Genomic DNA, 26147 nt, shown 5'->3' on the forward strand with positions numbered 1-26147 from the left:
TTTTTAATTGCCTGCTAACATTTCCTTGCACGGATACACCACAATTTATTTACTCATTTTCCTGTTGATAGATGTTTGGATTGTTTGTTTTGTCTTTTATGAATAAAGCTTCTATGAACATAACCACGTAAATCTTTTTGAAAGAGATGACTTTTTATTTCTTTTGGACAAAAAACTAAGAATGGAATTTCTGGATCATAGAGTAAGGCATATTATTAATTTATGAGAAATGACTAAATTTTTTTTCCTTTTTAAAAAAGATTTTATTTATTTATTTTAGAGAGAGAGAGAGGGAGAACACGAGCAGGGAGAGGGGCAGAGGGAGAGAGAAAATCACACATTGAGCATGGAGCTATCAGTGCAGTGGGGGTGGGGGGCTCAGTCCTCCCACCCTGAGTGAAAACAAGAGTCTGAGGCTTAACTGACTGAGCCACCCAGGTGCCCCCACTGATCTTTTTTCTAGAGTTTTCCATCATTTATTTCTCACAGCAAAATGGATGAGCCTATTTAAATTTTTTTTCAAGATTTTATTTATTTATTTGAGAGAGACCAAGAGCAAGAGAGATCACAGAGGGAGAGGGAAGGATGGAAGCAGACTCACTGCTGAGCAGAAAGCCTGATACGGGGCCCGATCCCAGGACCCCGAGATCATGACCTGAGCTGAAGCCTGACGCTTAACTGACTGAGCTGCCCAGGTGCCCCCACATTGAAAATTTTTAATAAGCATGCCATTTTCATGTGCATATTGGCCATTTTTATTTATTTCTTTGTGGAAGCATTTGCTCAAGTCTTTTGTCCATTTTTTAATTGGGCTTTTTATTATTGAGTTGTAAAAAATCTTTTCCCTCCAGCTTTATTATGATATGACTGACATATAACATTGTGTAAGTTCAAGGTGAACAGCCTGCTGATCTGATACTCTTACATGTTGCAAAATGATGACCACCGTGGGTTTAGCTAACACCTGCTTCACCTCAGGTAATTACCAGTTCTTTCTTGTGGTGAGAACATTTAACATCCACTATCTAAGCAACTTTCAAGTATATAATACAGTGCTGTTAATTATAATCACTGTGCTGTATATGAGATCCCCAGAACTTACTCTATTTCTAATTGGGAGTTTATACTTTTTGACCAAGACTTGTAGGAATTCTTAAACATCCTGGCATCAAATCCCTTATTTGGTATGTTTTGTGAATCCTTCTTCTAATCTTTGATTTGTCTATTGATTTTCTTACTGGTGAAGTTTAAATTTTTGATAAGGTCTAATTTATTAATGATTTACATGGTAGTTTATGCTTTCTGTGTCTTATCGAAAAATGTTTTCCTACCCTAAGGTGGTTAAGATATTCTGTTTTATTCTGTAAGCTTTTAGGTGTATGTCTTTGATCTCCTTCTGAATTTTTTTAACCAGATGTGGATGTTACCTTTAATATTAAAAAAATAATGAATTAGAGGAAGACGTGTAGGGGAGTCAGTGAGAAGAGCTCTTGGGCGTTGGAGCCTGGGCTGTAGCTTGGGAGTGTCCAGTCAGATGGCCTTAGGTCGCTCCTCAGGGAACAAAATGGGCCAAAGGGGTGTAGCAATGGCCCACTGAGTGTCAGTACAGTAAATGTGTGTAATTATTTTAAAAAGATTTTATTTATTTATTTGAGAGAGAGAGAATGCACAAGCAGCAGGAGGGACAGAGGGAGGAGGTGGGAAGCAGACTCCCAGCTGAGCAGAGAGCCCCATGCAGAACTCCATCCCAGGACCCTGAGATCAGGACCGGAGCCCAAGGCAGATGCTTAACCAATGGAGTCACTGACCCAGGAGCCCCCAGGTAAGTGGTTTTGTTGTTGTTTTTTTTTTTTTTTTTTTTTTTTTTTAAGATTTTATTTATTTATTTGAGACAGAGAGAGAGATCACAAGCAGGGAGAGAGGAAGGCAGAGGGAGAGGGGGAAGCAGACTCCCTGCCAAGCAGAGAACCCGGTGCAGGGCTTGATCCCAGGACCCTGAGACCATGACCTGAGCCAAAGGCAGAGGTTTGACCCACAGAGCCACCTAGGCACACCACCCGCTGCCCCACCAACGCCCCGCCCCAGGTAAGTGTTTTCGCAACGTAATTGTAGCAAGCTGAGGCAACGCAGCACTTTAGAGCTGGTGGGCAATAAAATGCCGACTTCCCGCACCCAGTGGTGAGGAGGGTCAGGGTCCTACCGCCGCCGTCCCTCAAGCCTTCTCTACCCGGCAGTGGGTGTCTGCCCGAGGCTGACGGGTAACCCTGCAGCCACAAGAGGGCACTGTGTGAGCAGGTTTCTAGGCCGGCTTGGCGCTGCCTGCAGCATGGATGCCCAGCTGGGTCCCTGCAGCAAAGGCGGTGGTACTGGCTCTTGAGGGGCAGCGGGGATGGGGGTGGGGTGCTTACTAAGTTCTGTATGGTCATATGGGGAGGTGGGGAGGAGGTCGGAGCGGTGCCTTCACCTGTGCTGTGGAAGGACCCACCAGGGTGTTCCCTACCAGCTGGGGGCCCCAGAATGGTACTGGATGAGAGCCCAACAGCCAGCAAGGGGCTGGGAGAGGAACAAAGGTAGTCCCAGGCCAATGGGGCATGGTCACACAGGGCCCGCTTTGGCCCAAACCCATGGGGGAGCTTGGACACCTACATGGGCCATGAAAATCCCTGGACCCTCACGCGCAGGCCCAGGGCCCTCTGAGCAAGTTCAGCTCTGAATGTGCTAAGGTGGGAGGCGAGACAGTCAGCTTTGCTCCTCACCACGGGGTCAAAGATGCGGTGGCCTGGGGCTACAGCAGAACTATAGTGGCCAGGCCAGCCTCCTCCTGGAGGAGTCGCCTCAGGACCATAGAGAACTAGGCTGGAGGGTTGTGGGACGGGTCTCCACGTGGGGCTCCCTTCCTCCAGATTCACGCAGGCAGACTCTGCTGCAGTGTTGCCAGGAATCTTCCCTAGATCCCTCCCAGATGCCCCCTTGCCTGACCCCTTAAAAGATCCCCTTGTCCCTGGAAATACTTGGAGCTTCTTCATCTGATAGCTCAAGTCTGCCCTGACTTGCCACCTGAAAACACCTTTATCTTGGACCCCCCCCCCCCAGGAGGCCTGAGCATACCATTCCTATAATCTGAAGGAGGCCAGAGGCCCTGCTGTGTTTGTATTCCTCCCTCGGCCTGGATTGTGGTCCCCTGTCTAGTCTACCTGAGAAGCACCTAGTCATCCTTCAAGGCTCTGCTCATACATCACCTTCCTTACAAAGCCGTCCCTGGTTAGCCCCGACCTGGCGGCAGGTACAATGCGTGGGCACGGTAACAGAAGTGTTGGGCGGGTGCTAAGTGCAGATCTGTTTCCCTGTTTACTCCTTTGCTGAGATGATCCTGATTTTGCCCAAGCACTCAATTCTCAATGAGGTGGCCCTTCCTCTGCTCAAGGATAAACCCGAAAGAGGCCAAGCCCCACAGGCTAGCCCTTGCCCTCCAGCAGCATGAAGCGATGCTGGTGGGCATGGTCTGCTTCTGGCCGTGTCTGCATACCCCACTGGACTGGTGCTTGGTGGCAGGGAGCGGCGAGCGTTTCCAAAGGGGCTCAGACCGGGGTGGGTCCTGATGGGTTTGTTTGTCATGTGGTATTAAGCCTGAAATAGGGCCAAGTAGGCACACTCCCCCTTAGATCTTTCTGGGGCTGTTTTCAGTAGGGCTGGCTGAGTGGGCTTCCCTCTGAGGAGAGTCCGAGAGGCCGCGTGTCTTCTCAGAATGAGAGATGATGAAGGATGGGCTCAGGTGTCCTGGCTAGATGGGTCTTCCATCCCCAAAGCCTGTCATCTTGTTTGTTTTTGTTCTTTCAAAAATATTCATTAGGGGCCTGCGGCACGATAGGCACTGAATGTTCAGGAACGAGTAAAACCAGGTTCTTGCTCTCCTGGCTCCCAGCTTTTTTGAGGGAGAGGCCCAAACAGGTATCCTCTGGTGCCATAAGGGCATGGATTCTTCGTAACTGAGACTTTTGAATTGCTCACAAGAGCTTCCCTTCTGGATAGTTTAAGAAAAGGAATTGATGAGCAGCCATTGGATAACTCCCAGAATCCTGTGTCAGATGAAAATTTTGCCTCAAATCATGCCGTAGGACAAACCCTGAACTCAGTGCACTAGAACAGTTCTTTCTTTGCAACCAGCTGGTGTTGCTAAGGGAGCGAGGAGGTACAGTTTCGAAGTTATGCGGCATCCTGGATTTGAGAATAGAAAGGGCTTTTATGAGTATATAATCTTCTGTAGAGAGTCAGGAAACAATAGTTCTCATTATAGACCTATGGTGAGGCCACAAGCAGGGACCTCCTAGCTTCTCATTTTTCTCTTTTGCTGAATTCAAATGGAGCGGACTCCAAATTCTCTTTAAAGAGACGGGTGCATTAAAAGTAAAAAAGAAAAAAAAAAGAAAAGAAAAAATCCCAGAGCAATTGTAAAAGTACCTTAGGACTGTGTCTGTTTTATCAGAAATGCTCAAAAGGTTATTCCAGCAAAAAAGATTTGGAGGTGCTGAGGACACTTTCAGTGTCCTGGCCAAGTCCCTCTGCCAGCCAGCGCTCCCGTCCCCAGCCGCCACCTCAGCTAGACAGGAGTCACCTCCCAGGGAGGCCACAGGACCACCTGTGCTGCTCTAGCTGTCACCCCACGGGGAGAGAGCCTCTCTGTAATCTCAGGAGACCTGCTCCTGCCCTCTGTGGCCAGAGGGACCTCCGTTCTGCTCAGCCTAAATGAGGGATGAACTGCACGGTTCTGCTGAAACCCGCTCCCCTGCCGGCCACTAGCTGGGCACAACAGAGTTTCCTGAGCTGTCTGCTTGGCTCCAGCTTTTCTGGAGGCTCCCATCTGGCCGCCTCAGGTTAGCTTTGGGATGGACCTCAAGACAACCCTGTGCCCAGAGAGTGGGTGTACCAGAGGGACTGCAGGGCAGAGAAATCCTCTAAGTCTTTTCTAAAGGCAGAAGGAGACTCAGCGACTCAGCACGGAAAGAAAGTTCAGGGCAGGACTTGAATTAAAAAAAAAAAAAAAGATTAAAGCATCAGGACCCCCTGAGAGGCTGGCCTGGGGCCACACAGGTCGCACTAAGCATGCTCTGGGGGGCCTCTGGGATCTTGCTTCGGGCCCACCCATGGCTGCACTCATGGCTCAGGGATTCTACACCCGTTGTTCAAGTACTTAAACCACTTGTGGACTTATGACAATGGCCTCTCATTCTTTGACCTTCTTCCTGTGGACAGCCGGGGACTGTGTCTGCTTCCCTCAAAGCTGGGCTGGCCTGTGATGTCTTTGACAGATAGGGCACGGTGAATGTGATCTGTGTGCCTCTCGAGGTGCCTCCCAGAAGGCCATGCGGCTCTGACCTGCCACGTGCGGAGCCCCGCGACCCTCTGCATACCGGGCAGGCTGCACGTCGGAGCGCTGGCGGACAGCTCCAGCTGAGCCTAGCCTTCCAGCCCTTGGGGGAAGAAGCCTCCAGATGACTTCAGGATCCTGCCTTAGAGTTCCTCCAAACCTTCGGGTCTTCCCCACGGAGCCCCCAGACTTGCTGTAGAAGAGCTGACTTATCTGCGCTGGGCCCTGGCTGAACCCATGACCATCGTAAAATGATGGTTTTATGCCAGCTTTAGGGTGGTTTGAAATGCAGCAAGTAACTGGGACTGAATTCCTGCATTGAAAGTTGAGGGAACCGAGCTCAGAGGAAGAGAGGAAGTGACTAGGTCAGAGTCACACAGCCGGCACAGGGCAGAACTGGAGCCTACTTCTCACCTGTGTGAGCTCAGTGGGCCTGCTGTGCCATCTCTCGGATCTGCCTGACTCCTCAGGGTCATACTTTAAGAGGGACTTTGCAAACTAGAACATGTTCAGAGGATGTAGCCCCAAACCAGGCTCTGGGAGGGACAGTTAGGGGACCGGGGAAGTTTAGCTTTGACAGAAGATGTCTTAGTGGAATCTAGGGGTCGTCTTCGGATAGGCAGGGGGGATGGGAAAGGATAGGCACTGTGGCCCTAGATGGGGACTTGAGATCAGAGGGCTGTGTGGGGCAGGGTTTGGCTCAGTTAAAGGAAGAGCTCTGCTGATCACTCCTGTTGGAAGAAGACTGGGCTGTCCAAGGAGGCTGGGAGTCCCCATCCCTGGGGGGCAGTCGACGACAGCTGGATCCCCCTGGATGGAAGCCACGAAACAAACAAAAGCCACAGGTTGGAATAGGAGCACAAGACTTTTTACCCCCCACCCCCCACCTCTGAGAGATCAGGATTTAGGCGATAGGAAGGATCCTCATTTACTCGATTGTCCCCAGGGTACAGAGGGCACAGTCTGATCAGTGTGTCCCCATGGGGAAACGTCCACCTGTGTGCTCAGGTTTGATTCACCCCCCCCCCAAGCTCTTTATAATAACATTTCTTTTATGAACACTGACAAATTAAATTGGTCCTGCTCTGGTCACTGCTAGAAATCCAAAGGCACTTAGATTCAAGTGTACAAGATTTATTATTCTGGAAAGACCAGCAGAGGCGTCTCTGCATCTTGGCATCGGGTCGGAATAAGAAATGCTCCATGCTTGTGTCAGGGAAGGAAAAAGCAGCTCCGCTGAGCAAGGAATGGGTAAGCCTGGGCCCCTTAGAGCTTAGTGCCCTTGGGTCGGGACATTGATGTGCAGCTTTCTCTGTAGGTAGAGAATTTTCATTCTGCCTATATCCTAATGTTTTTAGATGAACGGGTATTAGTGGCATCCCAGTCAGCCGGAATGCATGTGTTTCTTTCTTGGCGGCTCACATGTGTGTGCCCTGAAACGTATGGGCTCTCCTAGCCTCCCTGTGGCCTTTCAGGGAGGCTCATCTGCTGAGATGCTTGTTAAAATTCCTTATCCTCTGGTCTGTTCTCTGCAGGTCCTGATTTAATAGATGGGGTGGGGCTGGGTATCTGTGTGAGCGGGGCCCAGGTCGCTCTGTGACCCGTCAAGCTCGGGAAAACCCATGGGTAGGGAAGAAGAAACAGCCCCTTGTGCCGAAGTGTTTATCTGGCCAGATTATGCTAGGGTTGGCCCTGTGCTCATACCTGGAACTGACTTGAAAGCACCAGAAGCTGGGAGATAGAAGACTGAAAGGCAAGTTGGGGCTCCCTCCCCCCCCACCCCACCCCCCATTGCACGGCCAAGGTTGAGCAGGCAGGGTCTGGTGGCTCCAGCTTCTTGGCCTTTGCTCTATCCCGGGCCTTCAGGAGTCACTGCCCACCAAGTTCAGCAGGGCGTTCTTGTAGTCGCCACTGGTGTCTCCCTGAGGACAGGAGGGACAGGGAGTCACAAAGGGTATTTGCCAGCTGTGGTTATTACAACAGTCCTGCTCCTTGGGGAGAGGCCTGGCACGTCTCTCTGCAGTTCCTATGCTGCAGGCCCACACGATGCCACCTGTCTTTCCTTGTTTGCCATCTGGGGATACTTCTTTGTATCTCCTTTTGATTCTCTTACTAACTACCAGGCAGCTTCATGTAGGAAATGAGTCACAGACACAGCTCTGCTCTGGAGCAAGGAAGGCATTTTGATGGCCCCCAGCCCCCCTGGGCTCTGCCCCTTATTCCATTCAGGACCCCAAAGTGTCCAACTATTCGTTTATTTGACAAGACCGGTCATTTACTCAACACCTCCTGCTGCAGGTGGGAACTGCGGGGTGCCCAGTGGAGGCAGGGCGTGCAGTGGGCAGAGCCCGGCTTTGGGTCCACGCAGAACCTGGACCACGCCCTGACCCTGCATCTGGGATGAGTCCTGTCACCACCTTCTCGTCTGTCAAATGACACTGATGCTGATATGAGCCTTGCTGAGATGTGGTGAGGTGTAAACAGCAGAAGTGTGGGCTTGCCCGCACAGTGGCTGGCTCACGTCGGGGTCAAGCGGCGTCTGTCTCCCAGTAGGATTGACCCCACATGGCCATGGCTGAACCCTGTTTCTCTGGTCTACCATGCCTCCTTGCTGTCAGGCAGGTCCTGATAGGTCTGATTGGTTTAAGATCTGCACACTGAGCCAGGGAAAACAGAGGAGGGCATATCACCCAACTCCCTTCTTATGTGCTTGAGGAAAATGGGAGCAAGAGGCTGTGGTATTCATCAAGGCCACATGGCAAGTGATGGCGCTGGGCTAGTTCCACTGTTCTATGCGCTGTAGTTGTTTATGCCTCATGGGAATCACCTAGTCCTTAACTTTTAGTCAAATTTGCTTGTGCAATCATTTGGGCCTGAAATATTCTGGTAGATTTTCAACCACATTTTAAATTTATCCTTTTCTTCCCTTCTTCCTCCCTCCCTCCCTCCCTCCCTTCCTTCCTTCCTTCCTTCCTTCCTTCCTTCCTTCCTTCCTTCCTTCCTTCCCCTCCTTCCTTCCTTTCTTCCCTCCTTTTCCTCCCTCCCTTCCTTCCTTGCTTTCTTTCCACAATGTTTGTAATAAGGTATTTTTTTTTTCTGTGTTGTTTTGTGCTTTTTAGAAAACTATTCATCTTGTCTATCTTTTTAAAAGCGTGAGTATAGGGATGCCTGGGTGGCTCGGTGGGTTGAAGCTTCTGCCTTTGGCTCGGGTCATGATTCCAGGGTCCTGGGATCGAGCCCCACATCAGGCTCTCTGCTCAGCAGGGAGCCTGCTTCCTCCTCTCTCTCTGCCTGCCTCTCTGCCTACTTGTGATTTCTGTCTGTCAAATGAATAAATAAAAAAATCTTAAAAAAAAGCATGGGTATAAAGTTATACATGGGGCTTTTATAAATTTTCCATATTAATTTCTATGCAGGAGTTTTGAATGCTGGTATCACTGTTGGAAATCATTTTTGCTTTGATGACATCTATAGAGAGTGGTCTATACTAAAAAGAAAGTATTTGGCCACGTAAGTCACAATTCCATCTCAGTTTTCTTAAGCGGCACCTGAAGGCAAAACCTAAAGAGGGCGGGCTTCTTGTGTGTCTAGACAGGGGACTCCATTATCGATTATACTGATCATGTGATAAATAGACTGCTAAGCCTTTCTCCACCGTGATTGGATCCACTCCACCACTTGGATCCTGGACGGATCCAAGTGATCCTTCCATCTCAGGGTGGTTGTTCCTCTGAAGTCTGACTGTGGCTCCATCCAACTGTGGTGGTGAGAAGGTAGAGGAATCTCCGTGATGGCCACAGGAGCCACGGATGGGTGAAAAAATTCCTAACTCTCTGCCGGGGCTGGGTGTTGGGAAAGCCATCAGCAGCTTGGGCTGGTCTGCGGGTAGCCCTCCTGTCTTTTGACCAGAACGGCTGGAAAGCCAAAAACAAAACAAAGAGGAATTCTACCATCCCTCACTCCCATCTACCCATTACCCCTTTCTGAAACGTTTTCAGGGAGAAATGTCTTTTTAACATATTGTGAGTTATGTGTTTATTGGAAATTGAGGCTGACAACAGACATTTGTAGAGTAACCAGACTTGACTTAAGGGTCAATGAAGACTCAGGGATGTACTTCTCGAGGTTTGACTTCTCTTAATGATATGGTCAAGGCCTCATTTGCATTAATTTCTAGAAGAACTGTTTCTCTCAACAGTATGGCCTTGTGATGGTGTGAGGATCACTGTGCGTTTTCTCAGTTCTAGAAAGTTCCCTGACTGGCTTCTGGTTAGGTAGCCTGCTGGAACCCATCTGATTTGTCTCCTTAAAATCGTACTGCTTCACGATTTTGCTGAAGGGCTGCATCAGTCTGGATTTTAAAGGCTGCTGCCTGATTCCTACTGAACTATTCACTGTCACTGACATTCAGATGTGGTCTCCTTGGCAAGGGTTCATTGTGTCCTTTCAAAAGGAGCAAGCGTAACTCAAATGCAAAGCCAACTCTGGGGGCCAAGTACAGGGGCTTCCATGGTCTGGTCCCTGTGCGTCCCCCCAATCCCCCTCCAGGCCCTAGCCACACTGGCTCCCTTGCTGAGCTCTATACATACTGTGTGGCTGTGAATGCACGGGTGTGACCCCCACCGGGAAGGGATGGACACATGTGACGTAGGACTCTAGTCCCAGTATCCAGGTCCCCCAGTAATGTCTGCTTCGAACTGGGGGTAGAGTTGGGGACCCCGACTTACCACGATCATGCTGCTGAGGGTCTTGCCGTACATCTTTGTGAACTGACACTTGATGAGATTTAAGTCGATCTCACTTCTCGAGACGATGTTTCTTATGAGGGTCCCGTCGCGCGTCCCTGCTCCCTGGACAAGACGCAGTGGTCAACAGTCACTGCCTGTCTTTCTGGTGCAGCTCTGTGATGATGGACCGACCTGTGCCCTGGGCCCAGGGGGCTTTCACAGGGGCCCAGAGATGCGGGAATGAGCCTTTGCTTCAGGGGGCAAAGCACTGCAAGGGGTGCTTCAGTGACTCAGAGTTTCTGTTCCCTTCATCTCTTCTCCCTCACCTCCCATGTGTGTGTCTTTATTGGGAGCCCAATGCCTCAAAGTGACGTGTGTGTTTGGTTTGCCACATCAGCTTCTAGACACAGAATACTCACTGCTCTAAAAGTAAGACTTCTTCCTAGAGGAGCAATGCCAGGAAGTTCAGCTTACCGGGCCAATTCTCAAGCAGGACCTTCCTGCCTATATCCATCTTTGACTAGTCTCAGGTTAGATGGCACCTGCGGCCAAGGGAACTCCATGCCCCCTCTCACTTCCTGGCCAGAGCACTTGGGGTTCTCACTTCCAGTGGTGTTAAGTGGGCACTGCCTTCGGGCTCAGGGAATTCCTCTACCGTCCAGCTTGGTTCCAGGTGCCAGAAACTCCACCTACTACAGGAGGCTGGACTGGTTCTGCCGGTCACCAGCTGTGTGACCTTGACCCAAACCTTGGTTTCACCACCTCTAGCACGGCAGTTATGACCTACGTCTCCCAGGATTGCTGCAAGAAGTCGATGCAATGCACACCTGTGAAAAACCTGCTCAAATTCAGCCTTCGGGAGCTGGGGCTTCCCCTACCCAGACTCAGTTTACCCTTTGAGAGCTATAGCATTCTGATCACAAGAGGCTGGAATTAGAGAAGACACAGGTGTCGGAGGCAGCAGTGGCTCTGAGCGCCTTGGCTTGGCAGAGGCCGCTGAGTAGGCCTGAGAACAGGAGGCACCAAAGACGGAAGAGTTACCTTCAGGGCGTAGTAAAGTCGCTCTGCGAAGTAGCTGTGCAGGTTCCGGGTGCATTTCACTGGCAAACAGGAAAGCTCTGTTAAAACTTGAGGTTGTAGGTGGCATTGGTGCATGTGTATTTATTTATGTCTTGCCTTGGATCTTAAGGGTGAGTGTTATGAAGTTTTTGGCCTATTTATTTATGCGTTGCCTAGTTCCAAAATGAGAGGCTTGGCGTTGGGTGGGGTGGGACAGGGAAGGAAGCCTAGGTCACTGGGCACAGGTCTAAAGACAGAGTGGGCAGGCAGAGGGTGAGGTGAAAATGTCCTGGGGTCTGCGGGGCTGGCCGCTCTGAACATGGCTCTGTCCAGCCCCATCCCTGGGCTCTTACACTCTGGAACCAGCTTTGCCAGGCACCCAGCCACTCCACGGGACTCAGGGTGCCCACTTTACACCGCCACTCATCAGGAAGGTCCCTGCGTTTGAGTTTCCACGTGACAGTGGGGCCCAGCCCTGGAGCACTGGGGCACCCAGGGACATCTGGCCCAGAGAGTGGGCCCCTGTTTTCTTTCATGGATGCCACTTCAGAGGCTCGGCATCTGGGTCAGGGAGCTCGGCACTTAAGCTCTGGGCAGCAGAAAGAGCGTGGGCTTTGTGTGAAGGAGGCAGGTGTTTGGCTCTTCCCTGATGGCATGGTATGACTTCATTCTTTGACTTGCCTGCTCTGCACTGTCCTCGTCTGTGGCATGAATTGTGGGAGTGTTCAAGGGCAAGGGGGTAGGAAGCACCCGGGGCTTGCTTTTCCTCTCTGGAAGATATACTCAGGAGGTTGTTCAAATTCAGTGCAGGGGCTGACTTGCTGAGCCTGGGGCAGGGGGACACTGAGCTGCTCCGACATAGATGGTTTTTATCACAGCAGCCAAAGCCTGCTGGGTACGGTCAGATGTCCCAGTCCACTCTGAAAGACCTGGACATGTCGTGGAGCTCCCCGGGCTGCCCGCCACAAAATGGGGAGAGCCCGGTGTGGAGGGGAGCACCCTAACCCTGGGGCCCTGTCCTTGGCTCCATCATGGATGGGAGGAGAGGAAGGTCTCCCTGCCTCTGGGCCTCAGCTCCTCACTGTACAATGACTTTCACGGTGATCTTGGTTTTGTCTGGAACAGGTCCTCCTAAGTAGACCTGACATCGTGCTTGAGGGAAGGTTCTCGGTGCTGCCCAGCATCAGACTATCAATCATTGAGTTTGGACTCCAACTACACATCATCATTTCTTTAGTGAGCCACCGAGGCAGAGACCAGCACCCTGGCTAAGGTCCAGACAGGTGACTTTCTTTAGGGCTTTATGATCAGAACCAGGATGTTCCCTGTGTGGTCACTGTGGGTGAGCACAGACCCTGGGTCGGGCATAATCCTGCAAGTGTGCACACACATTCACATCCTCACATGTTCTCACCTGCACCATGCTCACACTCATGCTTGCACACTCACACAGCACAGGGGTTATGGGGGCAGGACCTAGCTCACTGAAGACACGAGGGCAGGATAGTTCCAGTGTCCTGGGCTGAAGGGTACATGCGTGTCTGGCCTGGAGTGGGGAGGGAGAGAGGGTCCATGGAAAGCGGACATAGGGACCCACTCGTTTGCTCTTGCCACCCTGGGCGCTGCCCCCCTGCTGAGCCCCGTGGCTGCGGACACCTGTGGGTCTGAGCGCCAAGCCCCATGTCTTACCCACTGTGAGCATGGCCTCCTCCAAGGAGCCATGGGTCTCACTCTGGATGCTGTCATCAATGCTCTTGCCGGCGATTTTCTCATATTCCTCGAACACTGCAGAGAGACGTCTTCTCTTGTGGGATATGCAGATCTCAGGGCGACACCCCCAGCATCTCAGATCCGAGACCGCACATCCATGTGTCACCCCGGACCTCCACTTGGTTGCCAGGGTAAGGGTCCAATCTCCCTGGCTCTCTCCCCAGCATCGCTACCAGGGGAGGATGTACACTGGATGGCCCGCGTGAAGGGATGGGCCGTGTGGCCAGGGCCCCCAGCTGGAGCCCGACAGTGCCTCCCCCACCCTGGTACCTCTCATCAGGTGTGTGGCACTGCGCGTGCACAGGATGGTGATGAATTTCATCTCATCCGTCCCATGAATCTTCTCGCCCGCCGCATACAGATCCTAGCATTGGGGCAGCCACAAGAAGCCAGTGAAGGAGAGGAAGGAGGTGACAGTCAGCCCCCATCTACCTACAAGGTCAGCATTCTCTTCTCTTGCTATCCCTGAGAGGCTAAAATCCCTTCTGGGTATGAGGCCAGAAGCCGCTCTGGGAACTCCCCTGCCTCCCCCTGGGGCTTTGCTCTGCCTCTGAGCATCCCTAGCACTCTGCCAGCAGACTGAAGTATAGTGATCTGAATAGTGCCGTCTGGTCCCCAGGTTCGTGGGCTGTTCCTGCTAGAACAGCGCTTCAGTGGAGCCCTCCCAAGTCACTCCCCTCCCTGTTCCTGACTCTCCCCAAACACTCTCACTTTCCTTCTGGAACCCCAGAGGGTAAAGTTCTGCAGAGAGCTGAGCTGGGTCCCAGCCTAGCCTAGTGTCAAAGAAAGCCCGCATGGACAGAAGGGCTGCGTAGGGCTTCCAGGCATCAGCCCCCAGCGGATGGGGCAGGTGGCCCACAGGGCGGTAGCTGCTGAGAGTGTATGTATGTGGCCTCACCTGTGCATCTTGGACAGCCTGTCCTGGGTCCACAAAGCCACTCACATCATCCCTGCTGCCCTAGGAACAGAAGGGGAGGCATGTAAGGCAGGCTATCCCAGCAGAGCGACTGGGGCAGAGGGGAAAGCCGGGCGGGAGGGCAGGCAGGGCTCTACTGCTTTTTGGCCATGGGGATTTTAGCAGGTTGGTTACCCTCTCCAGGGCCAGATTTTGTCATCTATAAAGTGACAGTAGTAAGGGCTGCCTCGTAGGGAGCCGGGGGATTCAGTAAGCTGAGGTGAGCAGAGTGCCAGGCATGGGGCATGGTGGGTAGGACCTGCTGGGTGACAGGGCAGTCTCCTCCCGGTTCTGGGGTGCCCCCTTGTGGCTGGGTCAGTGACATGTGGTGGTGAGAATCCTCCAGCCACGCTGAGATGTATCCAAGGAGCCCGGTCCCTGGCTCTCTACCCAGGCCCTGACCTCACCCCACCCCAGCAGCTCTCCCCAAGGACTGATCCTTGGAGCCCAGCTGCTGGGGTCTTTCAGGCAAGGGGCTCCCAGGAGCCTGGGCTCTAATACCTGTAGGAGGCACACCAGGATCCTCTCCAGGTAGCCGCTGGTGTCTCCTCGGATGTCTTCCTCTAGGCTGGACCCATAGTCTGCGGGGGAAACAGGACCACAGGGCATGGACTGGCTTCCCTTCTCCCAGCCCGGGTTTCCCACACTTCTCCCAGTTCAAGCCGTCTGGTAGGGACGAGTCATCGGAGTGGATACACGGCCTGGGGGTCTGAGTGGCAGGGGCTCCACCACCTGGCGGTCATTCAGAAGGAGAACGTAACACAGGCTGCCAGCATAGATCGAAGCACAGAGCGAGGTCAGGCCGAAAGCCCAGCAGGGGACGACAGAGCTCGCTTCGTTTGTGGTTTGGCAAAGCCAGAATCTTCAGGCAGATTGTCTGTCGGGCAGACCACATGGAGGCCAGGCTGGCCTCTGGTCACCTTGCATCCCGAAGGCTCCACAACAGCCTGTAGTCTGTAGCCCGTACTGCAGCAGGGCCCTGCACCGTCCCCAGGGGCAACTTGTGCCTGGCCAGGAAGGAGCCAGCCCCATTCAGGGCTGACACAGCCGGGGACCCACATTGCAATACCCTTGAGGGGCAGAGAGTTTAGGGGTACATGTCCCTCCCCCTGCAGCCCATGGGCTTCAGGGGGCATAGAGACCATCAGACCACAGGACTGGGCACACAGCAGGTGCTCAGCACCCATGTGTAGAAAGGCCCAGAAAGGGTCTTTTCCAGCGAAGTCCCAGGGCACTGCTTGTCCCTCATCCCCTCTCAGGCTGCCATAGCCTGTGGCCATTCCCAAGCAAGCCCTTATATCCAGGCCCCACTTCCTCCCTTACCCTCCTCATAGGCCTTCATTATCTCCCGCAGCTGGTTCTTGGTCCGAGAAGCCAGGATTTCAATGATGACACCCTCTTTGGTCCCCAAGCCCTGTGGACAAAAACCTCTGTCAGTTGGAGAACTCCGCCAGGCTTGTATGCTCTGTCCCTACCCTCCTCTGTCAAGAGGCGAGAGGAAGAGCCTCAGGAAGGTCTGGTCAGTGCGCTACCGCCCCCTGATGGGGGCTTCTGCTGGAGGGTGTTACTGGGGGAAGTCCCCTGTGTTTGTCTCCAGGGGCGGATCCTGCGGGCAGTGGAGGCAATGGGAGAGTTCTGTCTCAGCTCTGCCCTCCATGCTGGGTAGTCTCTAGCATGTCACTCCACCTCGCCAAGCCTAGGAGTCCTCATCCGTCCTGGGGCGGGGGGGTGGGTAAGGAGCCGGCCCAGCCCAAAGGTGGATCGGAGAGAACAGGTGGGAAAGGCCAGGCGTGCACACCCAGTGAGTGTCCTTTCAACTGCGATGATTATAGTCGCTGGGCCCTGACTCCCTCCTCATTCTCTGCGAGTGCTAAAGGAGCCATGGGAGTCACAAGAGATGACTGCAGGAAAAGGACGGGGAAGAGGCTTCAGGTTCAGGGATCGCCCTGTCATTCCTGTACACCTGGTGAGGCCCTGTCCTGAGAAGTGCCGATTCTGACTTCCTGGTGGCCGCATGACGGCAAAAGCCGGCCCGTCTGGGCAGCAGGCTGCAGGCTCCCTGGGCTGGGCCGTTCCAAAGGGTGGTTCACCGGGAGCTTGGAGGTCCCAGTGCCAGGCTCTCTTGGGGAATGCGTCCCCAGCTGTGGCCCCAGCCAGCCCTTGTGACATTCCTGCCCCTCCCCCCGGCTACCTTCATGGCATCGTGCAGTTCCTTGGCTTCGAATCTGTACGGAGGGTACATGAGGGCCACGATGAGCCTCTCGAACTTGCCGCTCAGCTCCGACTGCAAGGTCTCGGTGAGATCCTAATGTGAGAAGAAGGAAGAGCAATGATCTGGACATTGTGCCCCCCCAAGGGCAGGCAGCTGGGTGGCAGCCAGTCCTGGAGTCTCCGGAGGGCCTCTGGCAGGCTCTACCTTGAGCGGGAGGGAGCTGGGGTTTTGGGGGCCAGCGGTGCAGCTTCTGTGAGCAGCATTACCTTCACCCGTGAACTGGAGACCGTGAGACTCCCGCCTTATACCACTGCTTAGGGGATTGGTGGAGAGATGTGTGTGGCTCGACTCAGCTCTCAAGGCCATGCTGGGCACGTTATAAGCCCAAAATATGTGTTTGTCATTGCTCACCATCAAATCCTGTCATAGCCTGTGGGCACTCAATAAATTCAGGAATGAATTAAGGAATCCATTTCATGTGGGTCTGCTTCTAAGGACACCAGTCTCCACAAGGAGCCACAAGGCCATACCCTGCTGATCTGCACAGTATAGCCAAGGACCAAGGGCCTTGTTGGACCTGGATTTAAATCCCAACCTTGTTGCTTATAAGCCCTGGGATCTTGGGCAGTTACTCTTAGAACTTATTCTTAGAACATCAATTTCCCTAATGATGAATGTAGGAAATAATGCACAATTGTGAAAGTTAAGAGAAAGAAATTAAGGAAAAAAAATAAAGAAAGAAAGGGAAGGAAGGAAGGAAGACAGGAAGAAAGAAAGACGTGCATTGACACCCCTTGGAATGTTCGGGCTTCATCATTCACCTCCAAACTAAGGAGATGCAGCGACAGAAGCTTCTGGCAGCCGAGGCTATGTGTGCCTTTGTTTCTGTGTTTAGGTAGTACCCCCAGTGCCTGGCTCTATCCTGGGGTGGAGGAGGGAGGGAAGAGAGAAAAAGGGTCCAGCGCATGTGTTCCCTGCCCCTGGAGCTCCCTCGAGGCAGAGGGAGCAGGCACAGACATGGAAGCTCTAATGTGAGAAGAGAGTGGACAGGTCACAGGACAGAAAGGAGCCTGGCCGGCTCTTCTGCATGTAGGTGAGAGTAGGATTCCCAGGCTTTGGGAACAGCGTGAGCAAAGCATAGAGGCAGGGACACAGTTCAAGGATGGGGCATGGAGACAAAGTAAAGGAGGTCGGTGAGAGAGACAGGGTAGAGGGGTACAGCGTACTGCAGAGGCCGGCCACCAAGCCAGGGGTGTGGGGAGCCATAAATAATGTAACCAGATAAAACAGGATGGCCAGTGAAATTTTAACTTCAGATACACAATTAATAAAATTTTTAGTGTAAGCATGCCCTCTGTGCCTCATGCTTTTAGAAGCTGGTCTTTAGCCAAAGGCCTGGTCCAGACCAAAGCTGCCTGCCAGGCTGTCTCTGGCCACAGCAGCTCCCCTAGCCTCCCAAGGAAAGCCTCCTGTCCTCCTTTTACCTTGCCAAATTGCGCCTTGAAGGACTTGGCAATTTGCTGCCGCTGAGCGTTGCTTCTCTTCGTGAGCACATCGATGATGGCCTGCTCGTTGGTCCCTGCAGGGGTGCACAGTGTGAACATCCCTATGGCCCCCAAGGGGGCTGAGGAGGAGGGCGAGAAGCTGCTGGGTGGCCAAGCAGTGGGCACACAATGCATGGATACCTCCCAGAACTGACAACGTTCATGGTGTAGCTAGAACACCCAAGCAGAAAATCCATCCATCCCTCCCCTGCCTCCCACCCACAAGGTGTTGGGGTGCTGTCTGAGGCCAGTCTCAAAGTGGTAGTGCTGAGGTCCCTCTGATCATCTGATCTGCCCTGGACATCCTCCGGGGCCTTTGGTGCTCAGATAGGAGGACCTTCTACCCTGTCCTCTCTCGGGCTGGTGGTGGCAGGGGCAAGTCAGGACTGAGGGCCCAGCAAACTGGGTCTGAGTCCTGGCCCAGCTGTCTCATTGCCCAGAGCATCTGCTCTCTCCTTTGGGAAGTGGGGGTAACAGCAGAGATCTCACAGGAAACAGAGGTCATGAACATGCCGTCAAGGTTCATCTAGGAAGGAGGACAACCCCTTGCTTGCTTCAGGAATGACTGGAAAGAGGCTGCCTGTGCCCAGCCCGAGCTGAGTGGGGAAGTCCAGCTCGGCCCTACAGGTCCAGGGTTCCCGAGGCCATTCTGTGAGTGCGAAAGCTCTGACGAGTGGGGTACAGTTGCCGACACAAGGATGCGCAGGCACGCACAGGTGATGGTGACCCCTTCCTTCCCTCATGACTCAGGGAGGCACAACCACTTTCCCTCTTCTCCAGCCGTGGGGGGCGGGGTGTAGACCAGTGCTGGGATGGGAGCGCCCATGTGCTTCTCTGAGCTGGGAGTCCGTCTCGGGAGCACAGTGTCACCTGGCCACACCCCTCCAGAGCTGTGGGGCTCGCGGTCTTGAGCAGAGTGGCCAGATCCCAGAGAGGCCGGTGGGCAGGTCTGCAGACATCAACTTACCGATCCCCTTCATGGCTTTGTAGAGGGTCTCTGCATCGGGGTCCGGGTTAAAGTGGGAGCTGCCCTTCACAGTAATCCCCTCCTGTTCCACCTGCAAAAGAGCCCAGGCTTGTTCCAAGTGGGAAGGCTGGCAGGGGTGGGTGGGTGGGTGGGTGGGGGCAGATCACCAGCCCATCACGGTGGAGGCTTGGGTCCCTCCTGCCCCAGCCTGGCATGGGTCTCCGTGATGGTCTGCCTTGGATGATGGGAGGCCTGAGGGGTCCTTCCTGGCCCAGGACTGTAGCTCCTGGATATGACAGTTACCAGCAGATATGTGTCGAGGAAGGGGTGCCTCGGTCCACTTGGCACCGAGTTGCCCTATGGCTCTTCCACTTTGGGGCTGCGGAAGCCTGGGGGTGGGTGTGGAGGCCCCGTGTGGCCCTTAGCTGCCTTGGCTAAGGGGAGGCCTGTCCTGTCAGCTCAGGCCTCAAGGAGGAAGGAGGGGCCCCCTGAGGAGGAGTGAGGCAGGACCGAGCTCGTCTGCATCCAGGGCCACAGTGAGTGGGGGGAATCTCAGCCTTCAGCACCAGGGCCAGCCCTGTGGAGCTGGCGTACACTGACCCTAGAAGGTGGCTGGTACTGTGGCCGTGTGCAGACCCGCCGCCCAGCCTTCAGTGTCAGGAGGAAGGAAGCACTGGGAGGAAGTCCTAGGAGAGGGGGCTGGCCCCAGAGAAGGCCAGCAGTGATTTTATTGGGGGTGACAAGGCACAACAATGACCACGAGTGTGCTCCTGGCCACCTGGCTGTCTTCAGAAGGGTCCCACAGTTTTCCCTGCCTCAGCCTCCTTGCCAGACCTGTCCCTGGATCTTTTGTGATAGGATTCCCGTGGCTAGCTGGAGGTTCGCCGGGGGTAACAGGAACTTGGGAGAAGGGGTGGGGACACTGCAGGGTGTGCGTACAGGGATTATGAAGGAACACAAAGGGCAGGATGTCCTATGAGAGGTAGCTTTATTGGGTTTAGGCAGGCTGCATCTAATCTCCTGGGGTGGGGTGGGGGCGGTTCTGTGACTCGAGCCAGGCCCTCAGAGGCATCAGCTGGGTAGGGAAGCTGCCATTAAGTGAGAGTACTGTGAGAGACCATAGCCTGCCTGGCCTGGCTGTGAGGGGTTGCTGCTTCCCCTTTGGGCTCTGTGGCTGCCATGTCACCTCCACAGAATGGCTCTTTGATTAACAGGCTGACACCAGCCAGAACCGCAGCTTGTGGGAAGAAGCCACAGAATCTTTCCTGCCCCTGCTCCTGCCCTGGGGTGTGGGCTGTGGATCAGGCCAAGCCTCTCCCCGCTGGCGTCATCTGAGGGCAAACAGCAGGCCCTGCCCACCCACACCCCAGAGCTCCCTCCAGCACCATCGACAGGCACTGCTGTTGGTGGGAAAGGGCCACCTACCCCCAAACCACAGGGCGATGGGCGAGTAAGGACAGGCTTCGTGGAGGTGAATGTGCTGCTTTGAGAGTGTGCAGACAAGGTTGGGAAGAGAGGTGTGGTTTGAGGTCAAGCTGCCTTCTTTCTGAGAAGTGGGTGTTCACAAGCAGGTGGAGACCCAACAGCCCAGAGCCTTTGCAAGTGCGCAGGCTCATGGAGGACAGAAGGTTAGGTTTAGAAAGAACGGCATGCTGCTCTGGAAATTGTGAAGTAAACACAATAACCAGAGTTCTTGGGCCCTTGGTCTGAGCCAGATCTCGAACCCCAGGGCTCGCCTGAGGACTCTTTAGCCTTGTGCCCTGTAGAATTTCTCAGATGAAAATAAATGATCTTTCTTAAGTATGTGCTTTTAGGAGGCTGGTAGAGGAGTGGAGGGAGATTGGAGATGGGCATTGAATTTGAAGAAGACTCAGAGATTCCTCAGTGGAAAGGAGGAGTGGAAAGGAGTTTAGTCCCATCGTGTTTGGTCTCCCATGAAACTATTCACTTCCTCCTTCTGTCTGCCCCTCATCCACTCATCTGCCTTCCCACCTTCCCACCCACCAACCCACTCATTCATTCATCTAGTCATCCATTCTCCACCCAGATACTCAATGGCCACATCCATCCATCTATCCAACCATTTATTCATTCATTTAATCACCATGTCCATCCTTCTATCCATCCTTACATCCATCTAATCACCCATCCAGCCATTCATTTAATCACTGTATCCATCCATTCATCCATCCATCCATCCATCCATGCTTCCATCCTTCAAGCTCTAATTAGATCCTGAAAATACCTGGCAGATTGCCATCTGTGGGGCTATCTGTAGGGATATCGCTTTTGAGTAAAAGGTAAAAGGTCTTTCTGTTCCCTTTGCTTGAATTTCAAATGTCTGCTAACATTATCCTATCTCATTTTTTTTAAAGATTTTATTTATTTATTTGACAGAGATCACAAGTAGGCAGAGAGGCAGGCAGAGAGGGAGAGAGGAGGAAGCAGGCTCACTGCCGAGCAGAGAGCCCGATGCGGGGCTTGATCCCAGGATCCTGAGATCATGACCTGAGCCGAAGGCAGAGGCTTTAAACCACTGAGCCACCCAGGCGCCCCTCCTATCTCATTTTTGAGCACTGTATTTCTCAGCAAAAAGTGTTAGAAATAATCCCTTGTGCAGATTCCACCCAGAAGAGCCTGTATGGTTCCAGAGGTGGCCCTGCTGTGTGCATGCATACACAGTATCTCTTGTTTGTGGAGTCTGAGCTGCCATGACCTCCCTTAGCCACTGAGCAGCTGCTTTGTGCCAGGCCTCTGTGTTTGATGCCTCCAGGGCCAGAAGTACGGTGCTCATACTCCTGGACCTCTCTAACCATGAATGCCTCATTTTACAGGCAAGGGAGCTGGGCTCAGAGTGCTTGTCAAGCTGATGTGGCTAGCAAGACCCACAGCCTGACTCAGAAGCTGAGCTCTGTCTACTTCCCCCTACTCTACTGATGACTCAACTTTTTCGGGACAGGGAATTTTCCCGGAACTCTCTACTGAAGGAAGCCTTGTCCACAGGAATGCAGGTGATCCAGGAGGGAGTGCGAGGTCTGGGGACCACCCGCGAAGGGCTGTCTCCCTGCCCCCAGGCCAACGCGTGGGGCAGGGACTGGCCAGACCATGGGACTGAGTCCCTGGGAGCAGCCCCTTTAGCGGGTCCCTGGGAGCAGCCCCTTTAGCGGGTCCGAGGTTGGCTCCGGGGGGAACGGTTGTCAACCCACTTCCCGGGGGGTTGTGATTTTTGAGGCATTGAGGAGCCTCAGTCTCTCTTCCTCCTCTATGATTTTAGGGGATAAAAAGTACAATTATCTGAAATCAGACCCCTGAACATCAGCAGGGTGGGGCAGGGCACCAGATCTTCCTATCTGAAAGGCCCCGCTGTTAGAGAACCTGCCGGGGCCCCGTGCCCAGACTGGCTTGTCCAGACAGGAAGGTGAGAAGGTGACTCAGTCCTGCCCGTGACTCTGTCTGTGAGAGCTCGGTTCTGAGGAGCTGCCCCACCTTTGCCTTCCCCCGTCACGAGGCTGCCCTGGGGAACCTGCGAGACAGAACTTCATTTCTGTAAGAGAGGCACAGACAGGTCCCTCTAGCTGATCTTTCATACCCTCACCCCCCAACACCCCCAGTCCTGGTCCTGGTCTGGCTGGGGGCCCAGAGGACATCTGGTCCTTAGCCAGTCACAGGCGGGTTCTGCCTGTGGTCTTACTGCCCAAGCCAGTAGGCTGTGGGCTGCCAAGGCCCCCAGTCTGGGCTCTGGAATTGGGCTGCTCTGATTCTAACCCAGACTCTACCACTTGCTTGTGCGGCAACCCTGGGCATCCACTGAGGTTCCTTGTGCTTCCGTTCTTCATCTGTGAATAAAGATACTGTCGTCCATTTTGTAGAGGTGTTCAAGGCTTAAGCGAGACGCTTAGAAGTGAGATGCTTAGAGGAATGTCTGGCGCACAGTAGGTGCTCAGTGAGGGTTACCATTAACCTGCCAGGTGGGCCAGGTCCCTGCAAGGAGGCTTCTGCCTGCCTGGCTGGGTTGGGCCCCTGGTCCCCTGGGAGCAAGGCCCAGAATCAGGCCATCCAGGGCAGCAGCTGACTGTGGAAGAGTGCCCAGCACTGGGCTCTCCTTGCCATGCCTGCTTCCTCAAAAGAAGCTTCCCACTGACCAGGTGGAAACAGGAGGCTGCCCCAGGCCCTTGACCTATCCTGGCTGCTGTGCTGGGGCCCAGACGGCTGCCCCCCTGTCCCTGTCCCTAGCTGCCTCTCTGTCCTGACTGTCCAGGCCTGGCATGTCTGAACCCATCAGCCCCTGGGTTGTCCCATTTGTGACAAAGAGATTTCCTGAAGCAGGATAAGGCTGGGTCATCCACTGTGGCTCACAGAGTGCCTGGGGGAGGGGGTGCAGAGACCACTGACTGCTTGCTGTGGGACCCAGAGGTTACTTGGTGTCTCTGAGACTCAGTGTCCTCATCCATGGAAAGGGAAGAGCAGCCCTGATGTCCTGGGCTGCCTGGGGGATGAAATGAAGGAGTCGTGCCTGGCCAGAAGATGTCATTGGCTTGTCATCTTTGTGTCTTCAGCTCATGAGGACGAGATGGCCTCGACTCAAACCCAGATGAAACACTCCCAAGAATCTGGTAGTTCAGCTGTGAGGTGGGAGACTTGGGGACAGGCTGTGCTGTCTTCCCCACCTCAGTCCTCCAGAACTCTATAAAGCATAGGTTTCAGACACTCAAGGCCCCTGTAGGCCAGGTCCTCTTGCCCTCCCTCCTTTCTCCCCAATCTTGTTGAATAAACACCATGGATTCCTAGAAGACTGCCTGCCCTCCCATGCCCTAAGGTGTGGGCATTGATGAGATCTCCACCATCAGCCGATTTGATTGTGCTGCTCACCAGCTCAAGTGCCTTCAATGGCTCCCCACTGCTCTTAAGGTAAAGCCCAAGCCCCTTATCCTGCCATGTGAGGCTTTGTAGGAGCTGTCCTGCCTGCTTCTCTAGGTCTATCTCCCCTGATTCCTCTGCCCCCACCCACCCCAGAGGGCCCTCAGGCCATGACGAGCTACTTCTCTCCAAAGCCAAGCTTCCCTCCCCCCACTGCCCCCGGGCCTTTGCACATACTTTTCCCTCTGCAAGGAACAATCTGCCTGATTCTCCTCAAACACATGTGTGGGCACACATACCACACACATGCACATCTCACTCAAACATGACACCCCCTAGCTTCGAGCAGCCTAACACTTCCCGTCGCGGCTCTTCCTCTGGGCTCCCCATCCCCTCAGCTTCCTTAGGTGTACCTCAAGGTTCCTTTATCTGGGGGTGCCTGGGTGGCTCAGCTGGTTAAGTGTCTGCCTTTGGCTCAGGTCATGGTCTCCTGGTCCTTGGATCGAGCCCTGCATTGGGCTCCCAGCTCACTGGAGAGTCGGCTTCTCTCTCCCCCTTGCCTCTCCCCCTGCTTGTGTTCTCTCTGTCTCTCTTTCAGATGAATAAATAAAAAAAAAATCTTTTAAGAAGAAAATTTTCCTTTATCTGTCTCACTAGCTGTGAGCACCTCTAGGGCTGGGACGGTTTCTTCTCTCTTCCCCCCTCAGTGGGCAGCCTGGTGCTTGGCCAGCAGATAGCATGCCTCTCTCCACCAGCACTCTGCAGGAACCCCACAGTCCGCCGCGGCTTACTCCCCACTTACCCAGGCTTTCCACCAGGCCATCTTGTTCTCTCGATTCTCTTTCCTAGGGAAATGAAGATCTACAAGTCGACCTTCCCTCTACTCGGGAGATCCCACAAAACTGGCTCTCACATAAGAAGCCAGGTCCTTGGGGCTGGGTGTTGGGTGTGGTGGCGAAAGTGGGGCCTCAGGCCCCACCCCTTCCCCTCTGGGCTCCGCCTGGCTCTGGGTCCCTCCCGGGGCTCCCTGGCCGCACCCAGCCACCACCCGGAGCCCGCCTGTGGAATGCCGCCACTCACTGCCAGATGTCTGGGCTGAGGCTGTAATGTCAACTGGAAATTCTGAGTCCCAGCCTTTGACCGCCCCACATAGTAACCACAGCTGTAGTTTCAGACCGTCTTTGCCAGACCTGAGCCGTAGAAAAAAGGGAAGGATACTATGTCTCCCTTTCTTTAATTGCACAGTTTCTACAACACTAACAATGTAGTGGGGAGCTCGGCAGAGGACATAAGTATGAGCAGCCTCCATTTTTTGGGGGTGTCTCTTAAGTTTGGAGACTTCTTTAATCCCTGTGACCCATCTGTCCCCTTTATTCTTTGCCTCAGCCCTGAGCAGCAAGTGTAAGTTCCGTGTCCTGCAGGAAGAAACAGGCTCCAGTGCTCAGATCATCTGCACGAGTCCCGCTGCTCTGGAGAAGCAGAGTCGTCACCCACCAGTTCTCTGGGCTCCGTTCCGCGCCTGCCCTGGGCGGGGTCCCGCAGGACGCCTCAGCTGCCAGTCGAGGGAGGCAGACAGGGCCACTGGGAAGAGGTTAATTTTTTCCTCTCTGGAAGAAATTTTTTTTTTTTTTTTAAACTCTCCCTGGGTCCCCTGACTAGAATGTTCCGCAGCAGACTTTCTCCATCCAACTCTTAACCTACCCTTCAGAGGAAACACCAGTGCCTCAGGGACCACCCTGAGGCGCCTCTGTCAGGGGAGACTGGGGCTTCGAGAATGCCCTGCCTTCTGAGTGAAAGTTAGCTCCATGCTGGTGTGATTGTTTTGTATTCAGGGAAACCTTTCAGAGTAACAGATAAGGGTTGTCTCTTGATGCAAAGTCGTCTGGTTTCCTGACCCGGAGTCTAGTACTCTTTGCTTTACACACACACAGTGTCTCCAGGCTGTTCTTTCTGGAAGTACGGGCTGGGGTGGGTGGGGACAGAGCTTGGCCGGTCTGCAGAGGGGGGGCAGGCACCACCCAGAGCGGCCGGAGGACTAGGGATAACTACTAGAGAGAATTGTGGGATGCCATCTGAAGAGGAAGCATTCAGCCTGCCTCTGGTCACACGGACTGAGAAAGGTCTACCCCCGCCTTTGGGGGCCCAGACTTCCCATTCTTCTTGGGAGTCCTTTGGTCATAAGGGAGGTGCCCTCCCTGGTGGGCCTTCTCGGGACTTCAGCTGCCCATACCCATGTGCCTGTTAGGGGGTGTCCGCACCATGGCCTGGGCGTGTCTGGGTAGTAGGTACCCTCTGGGAGGCTGTGGTCAAAGTCTAGTTATGAGGATGACCTTAGATAGGGCCGGCGTGGTAGGCCCTGAGCACAGCCCGGAGAGCCATGCCAGGCACTGAGACCAGGACAGGCCACAGTGATTGGTGCAGACGTGACCTGGCTCTCTGAGGGTCTGCAGTGCACAGTGACCCAGACAGGTCACCGGATGAGACCAAGCCCCAACAGCGTTTGTGCTCTCTCCTCAGGCTCTGTGCAGACTGCTCCAACAGCCAGAACCTCACCTTCTTTCCCCAGCCCATCTCTTGCTTCCCTTCTGGGATATCCTGCACCCTTTGCCAGCCTTTTTAGTCTCGTGATTATCACCCTAACTGACCCCCAGGACTCCTTACTGGACCCTCTGTTCTTCCCCTTCCTCATCA

The 26147-nt window shown here is 53.8% G+C and overlaps 1 protein-coding gene across 3 annotated transcripts; it reads right to left on the reverse strand.

The window, feature by feature from the left end:
- Positions 1–6483: 6483 nt before the first annotated feature.
- LOC111145118 (annexin A8) lies at positions 6484–24433 on the reverse strand. Of its 3 annotated transcripts, XM_022499774.1 has the most exons (12): positions 24259–24433; positions 18600–18690; positions 17573–17667; positions 16068–16181; positions 15200–15290; positions 14378–14457; positions 13820–13879; positions 13192–13285; positions 12841–12936; positions 11134–11192; positions 10093–10215; positions 6484–7287 (listed from the first exon to the last, which is right to left on the reverse strand). In XM_022499774.1, exons 1-12 carry the CDS (start codon positions 24277–24279, stop codon positions 7228–7230), a joined length of 984 nt encoding a protein of 327 aa, XP_022355482.1. In that variant the 5' UTR covers positions 24280–24433; the 3' UTR covers positions 6484–7227. The 3 variants fall into 3 exon arrangements, with proteins under 3 accessions (XP_022355482.1, XP_022355484.1, XP_022355483.1); XM_022499776.1 differs by lacking the exons at positions 17573–17667; positions 18600–18690 and having other exon boundaries at positions 6490–7287; positions 24259–24279; XM_022499775.1 differs by lacking the exons at positions 14378–14457; positions 15200–15290 and having other exon boundaries at positions 6490–7287; positions 24259–24279.
- Positions 24434–26147: the final 1714 nt, after the last annotated feature.

Source organism: Enhydra lutris, unplaced genomic scaffold, assembly GCF_002288905.1.
Source record: "Enhydra lutris kenyoni isolate GAN:26980312 unplaced genomic scaffold, ASM228890v2 scaffoldscaffold12, whole genome shotgun sequence".
NCBI lineage: Eukaryota > Metazoa > Chordata > Mammalia > Carnivora > Mustelidae > Enhydra > Enhydra lutris.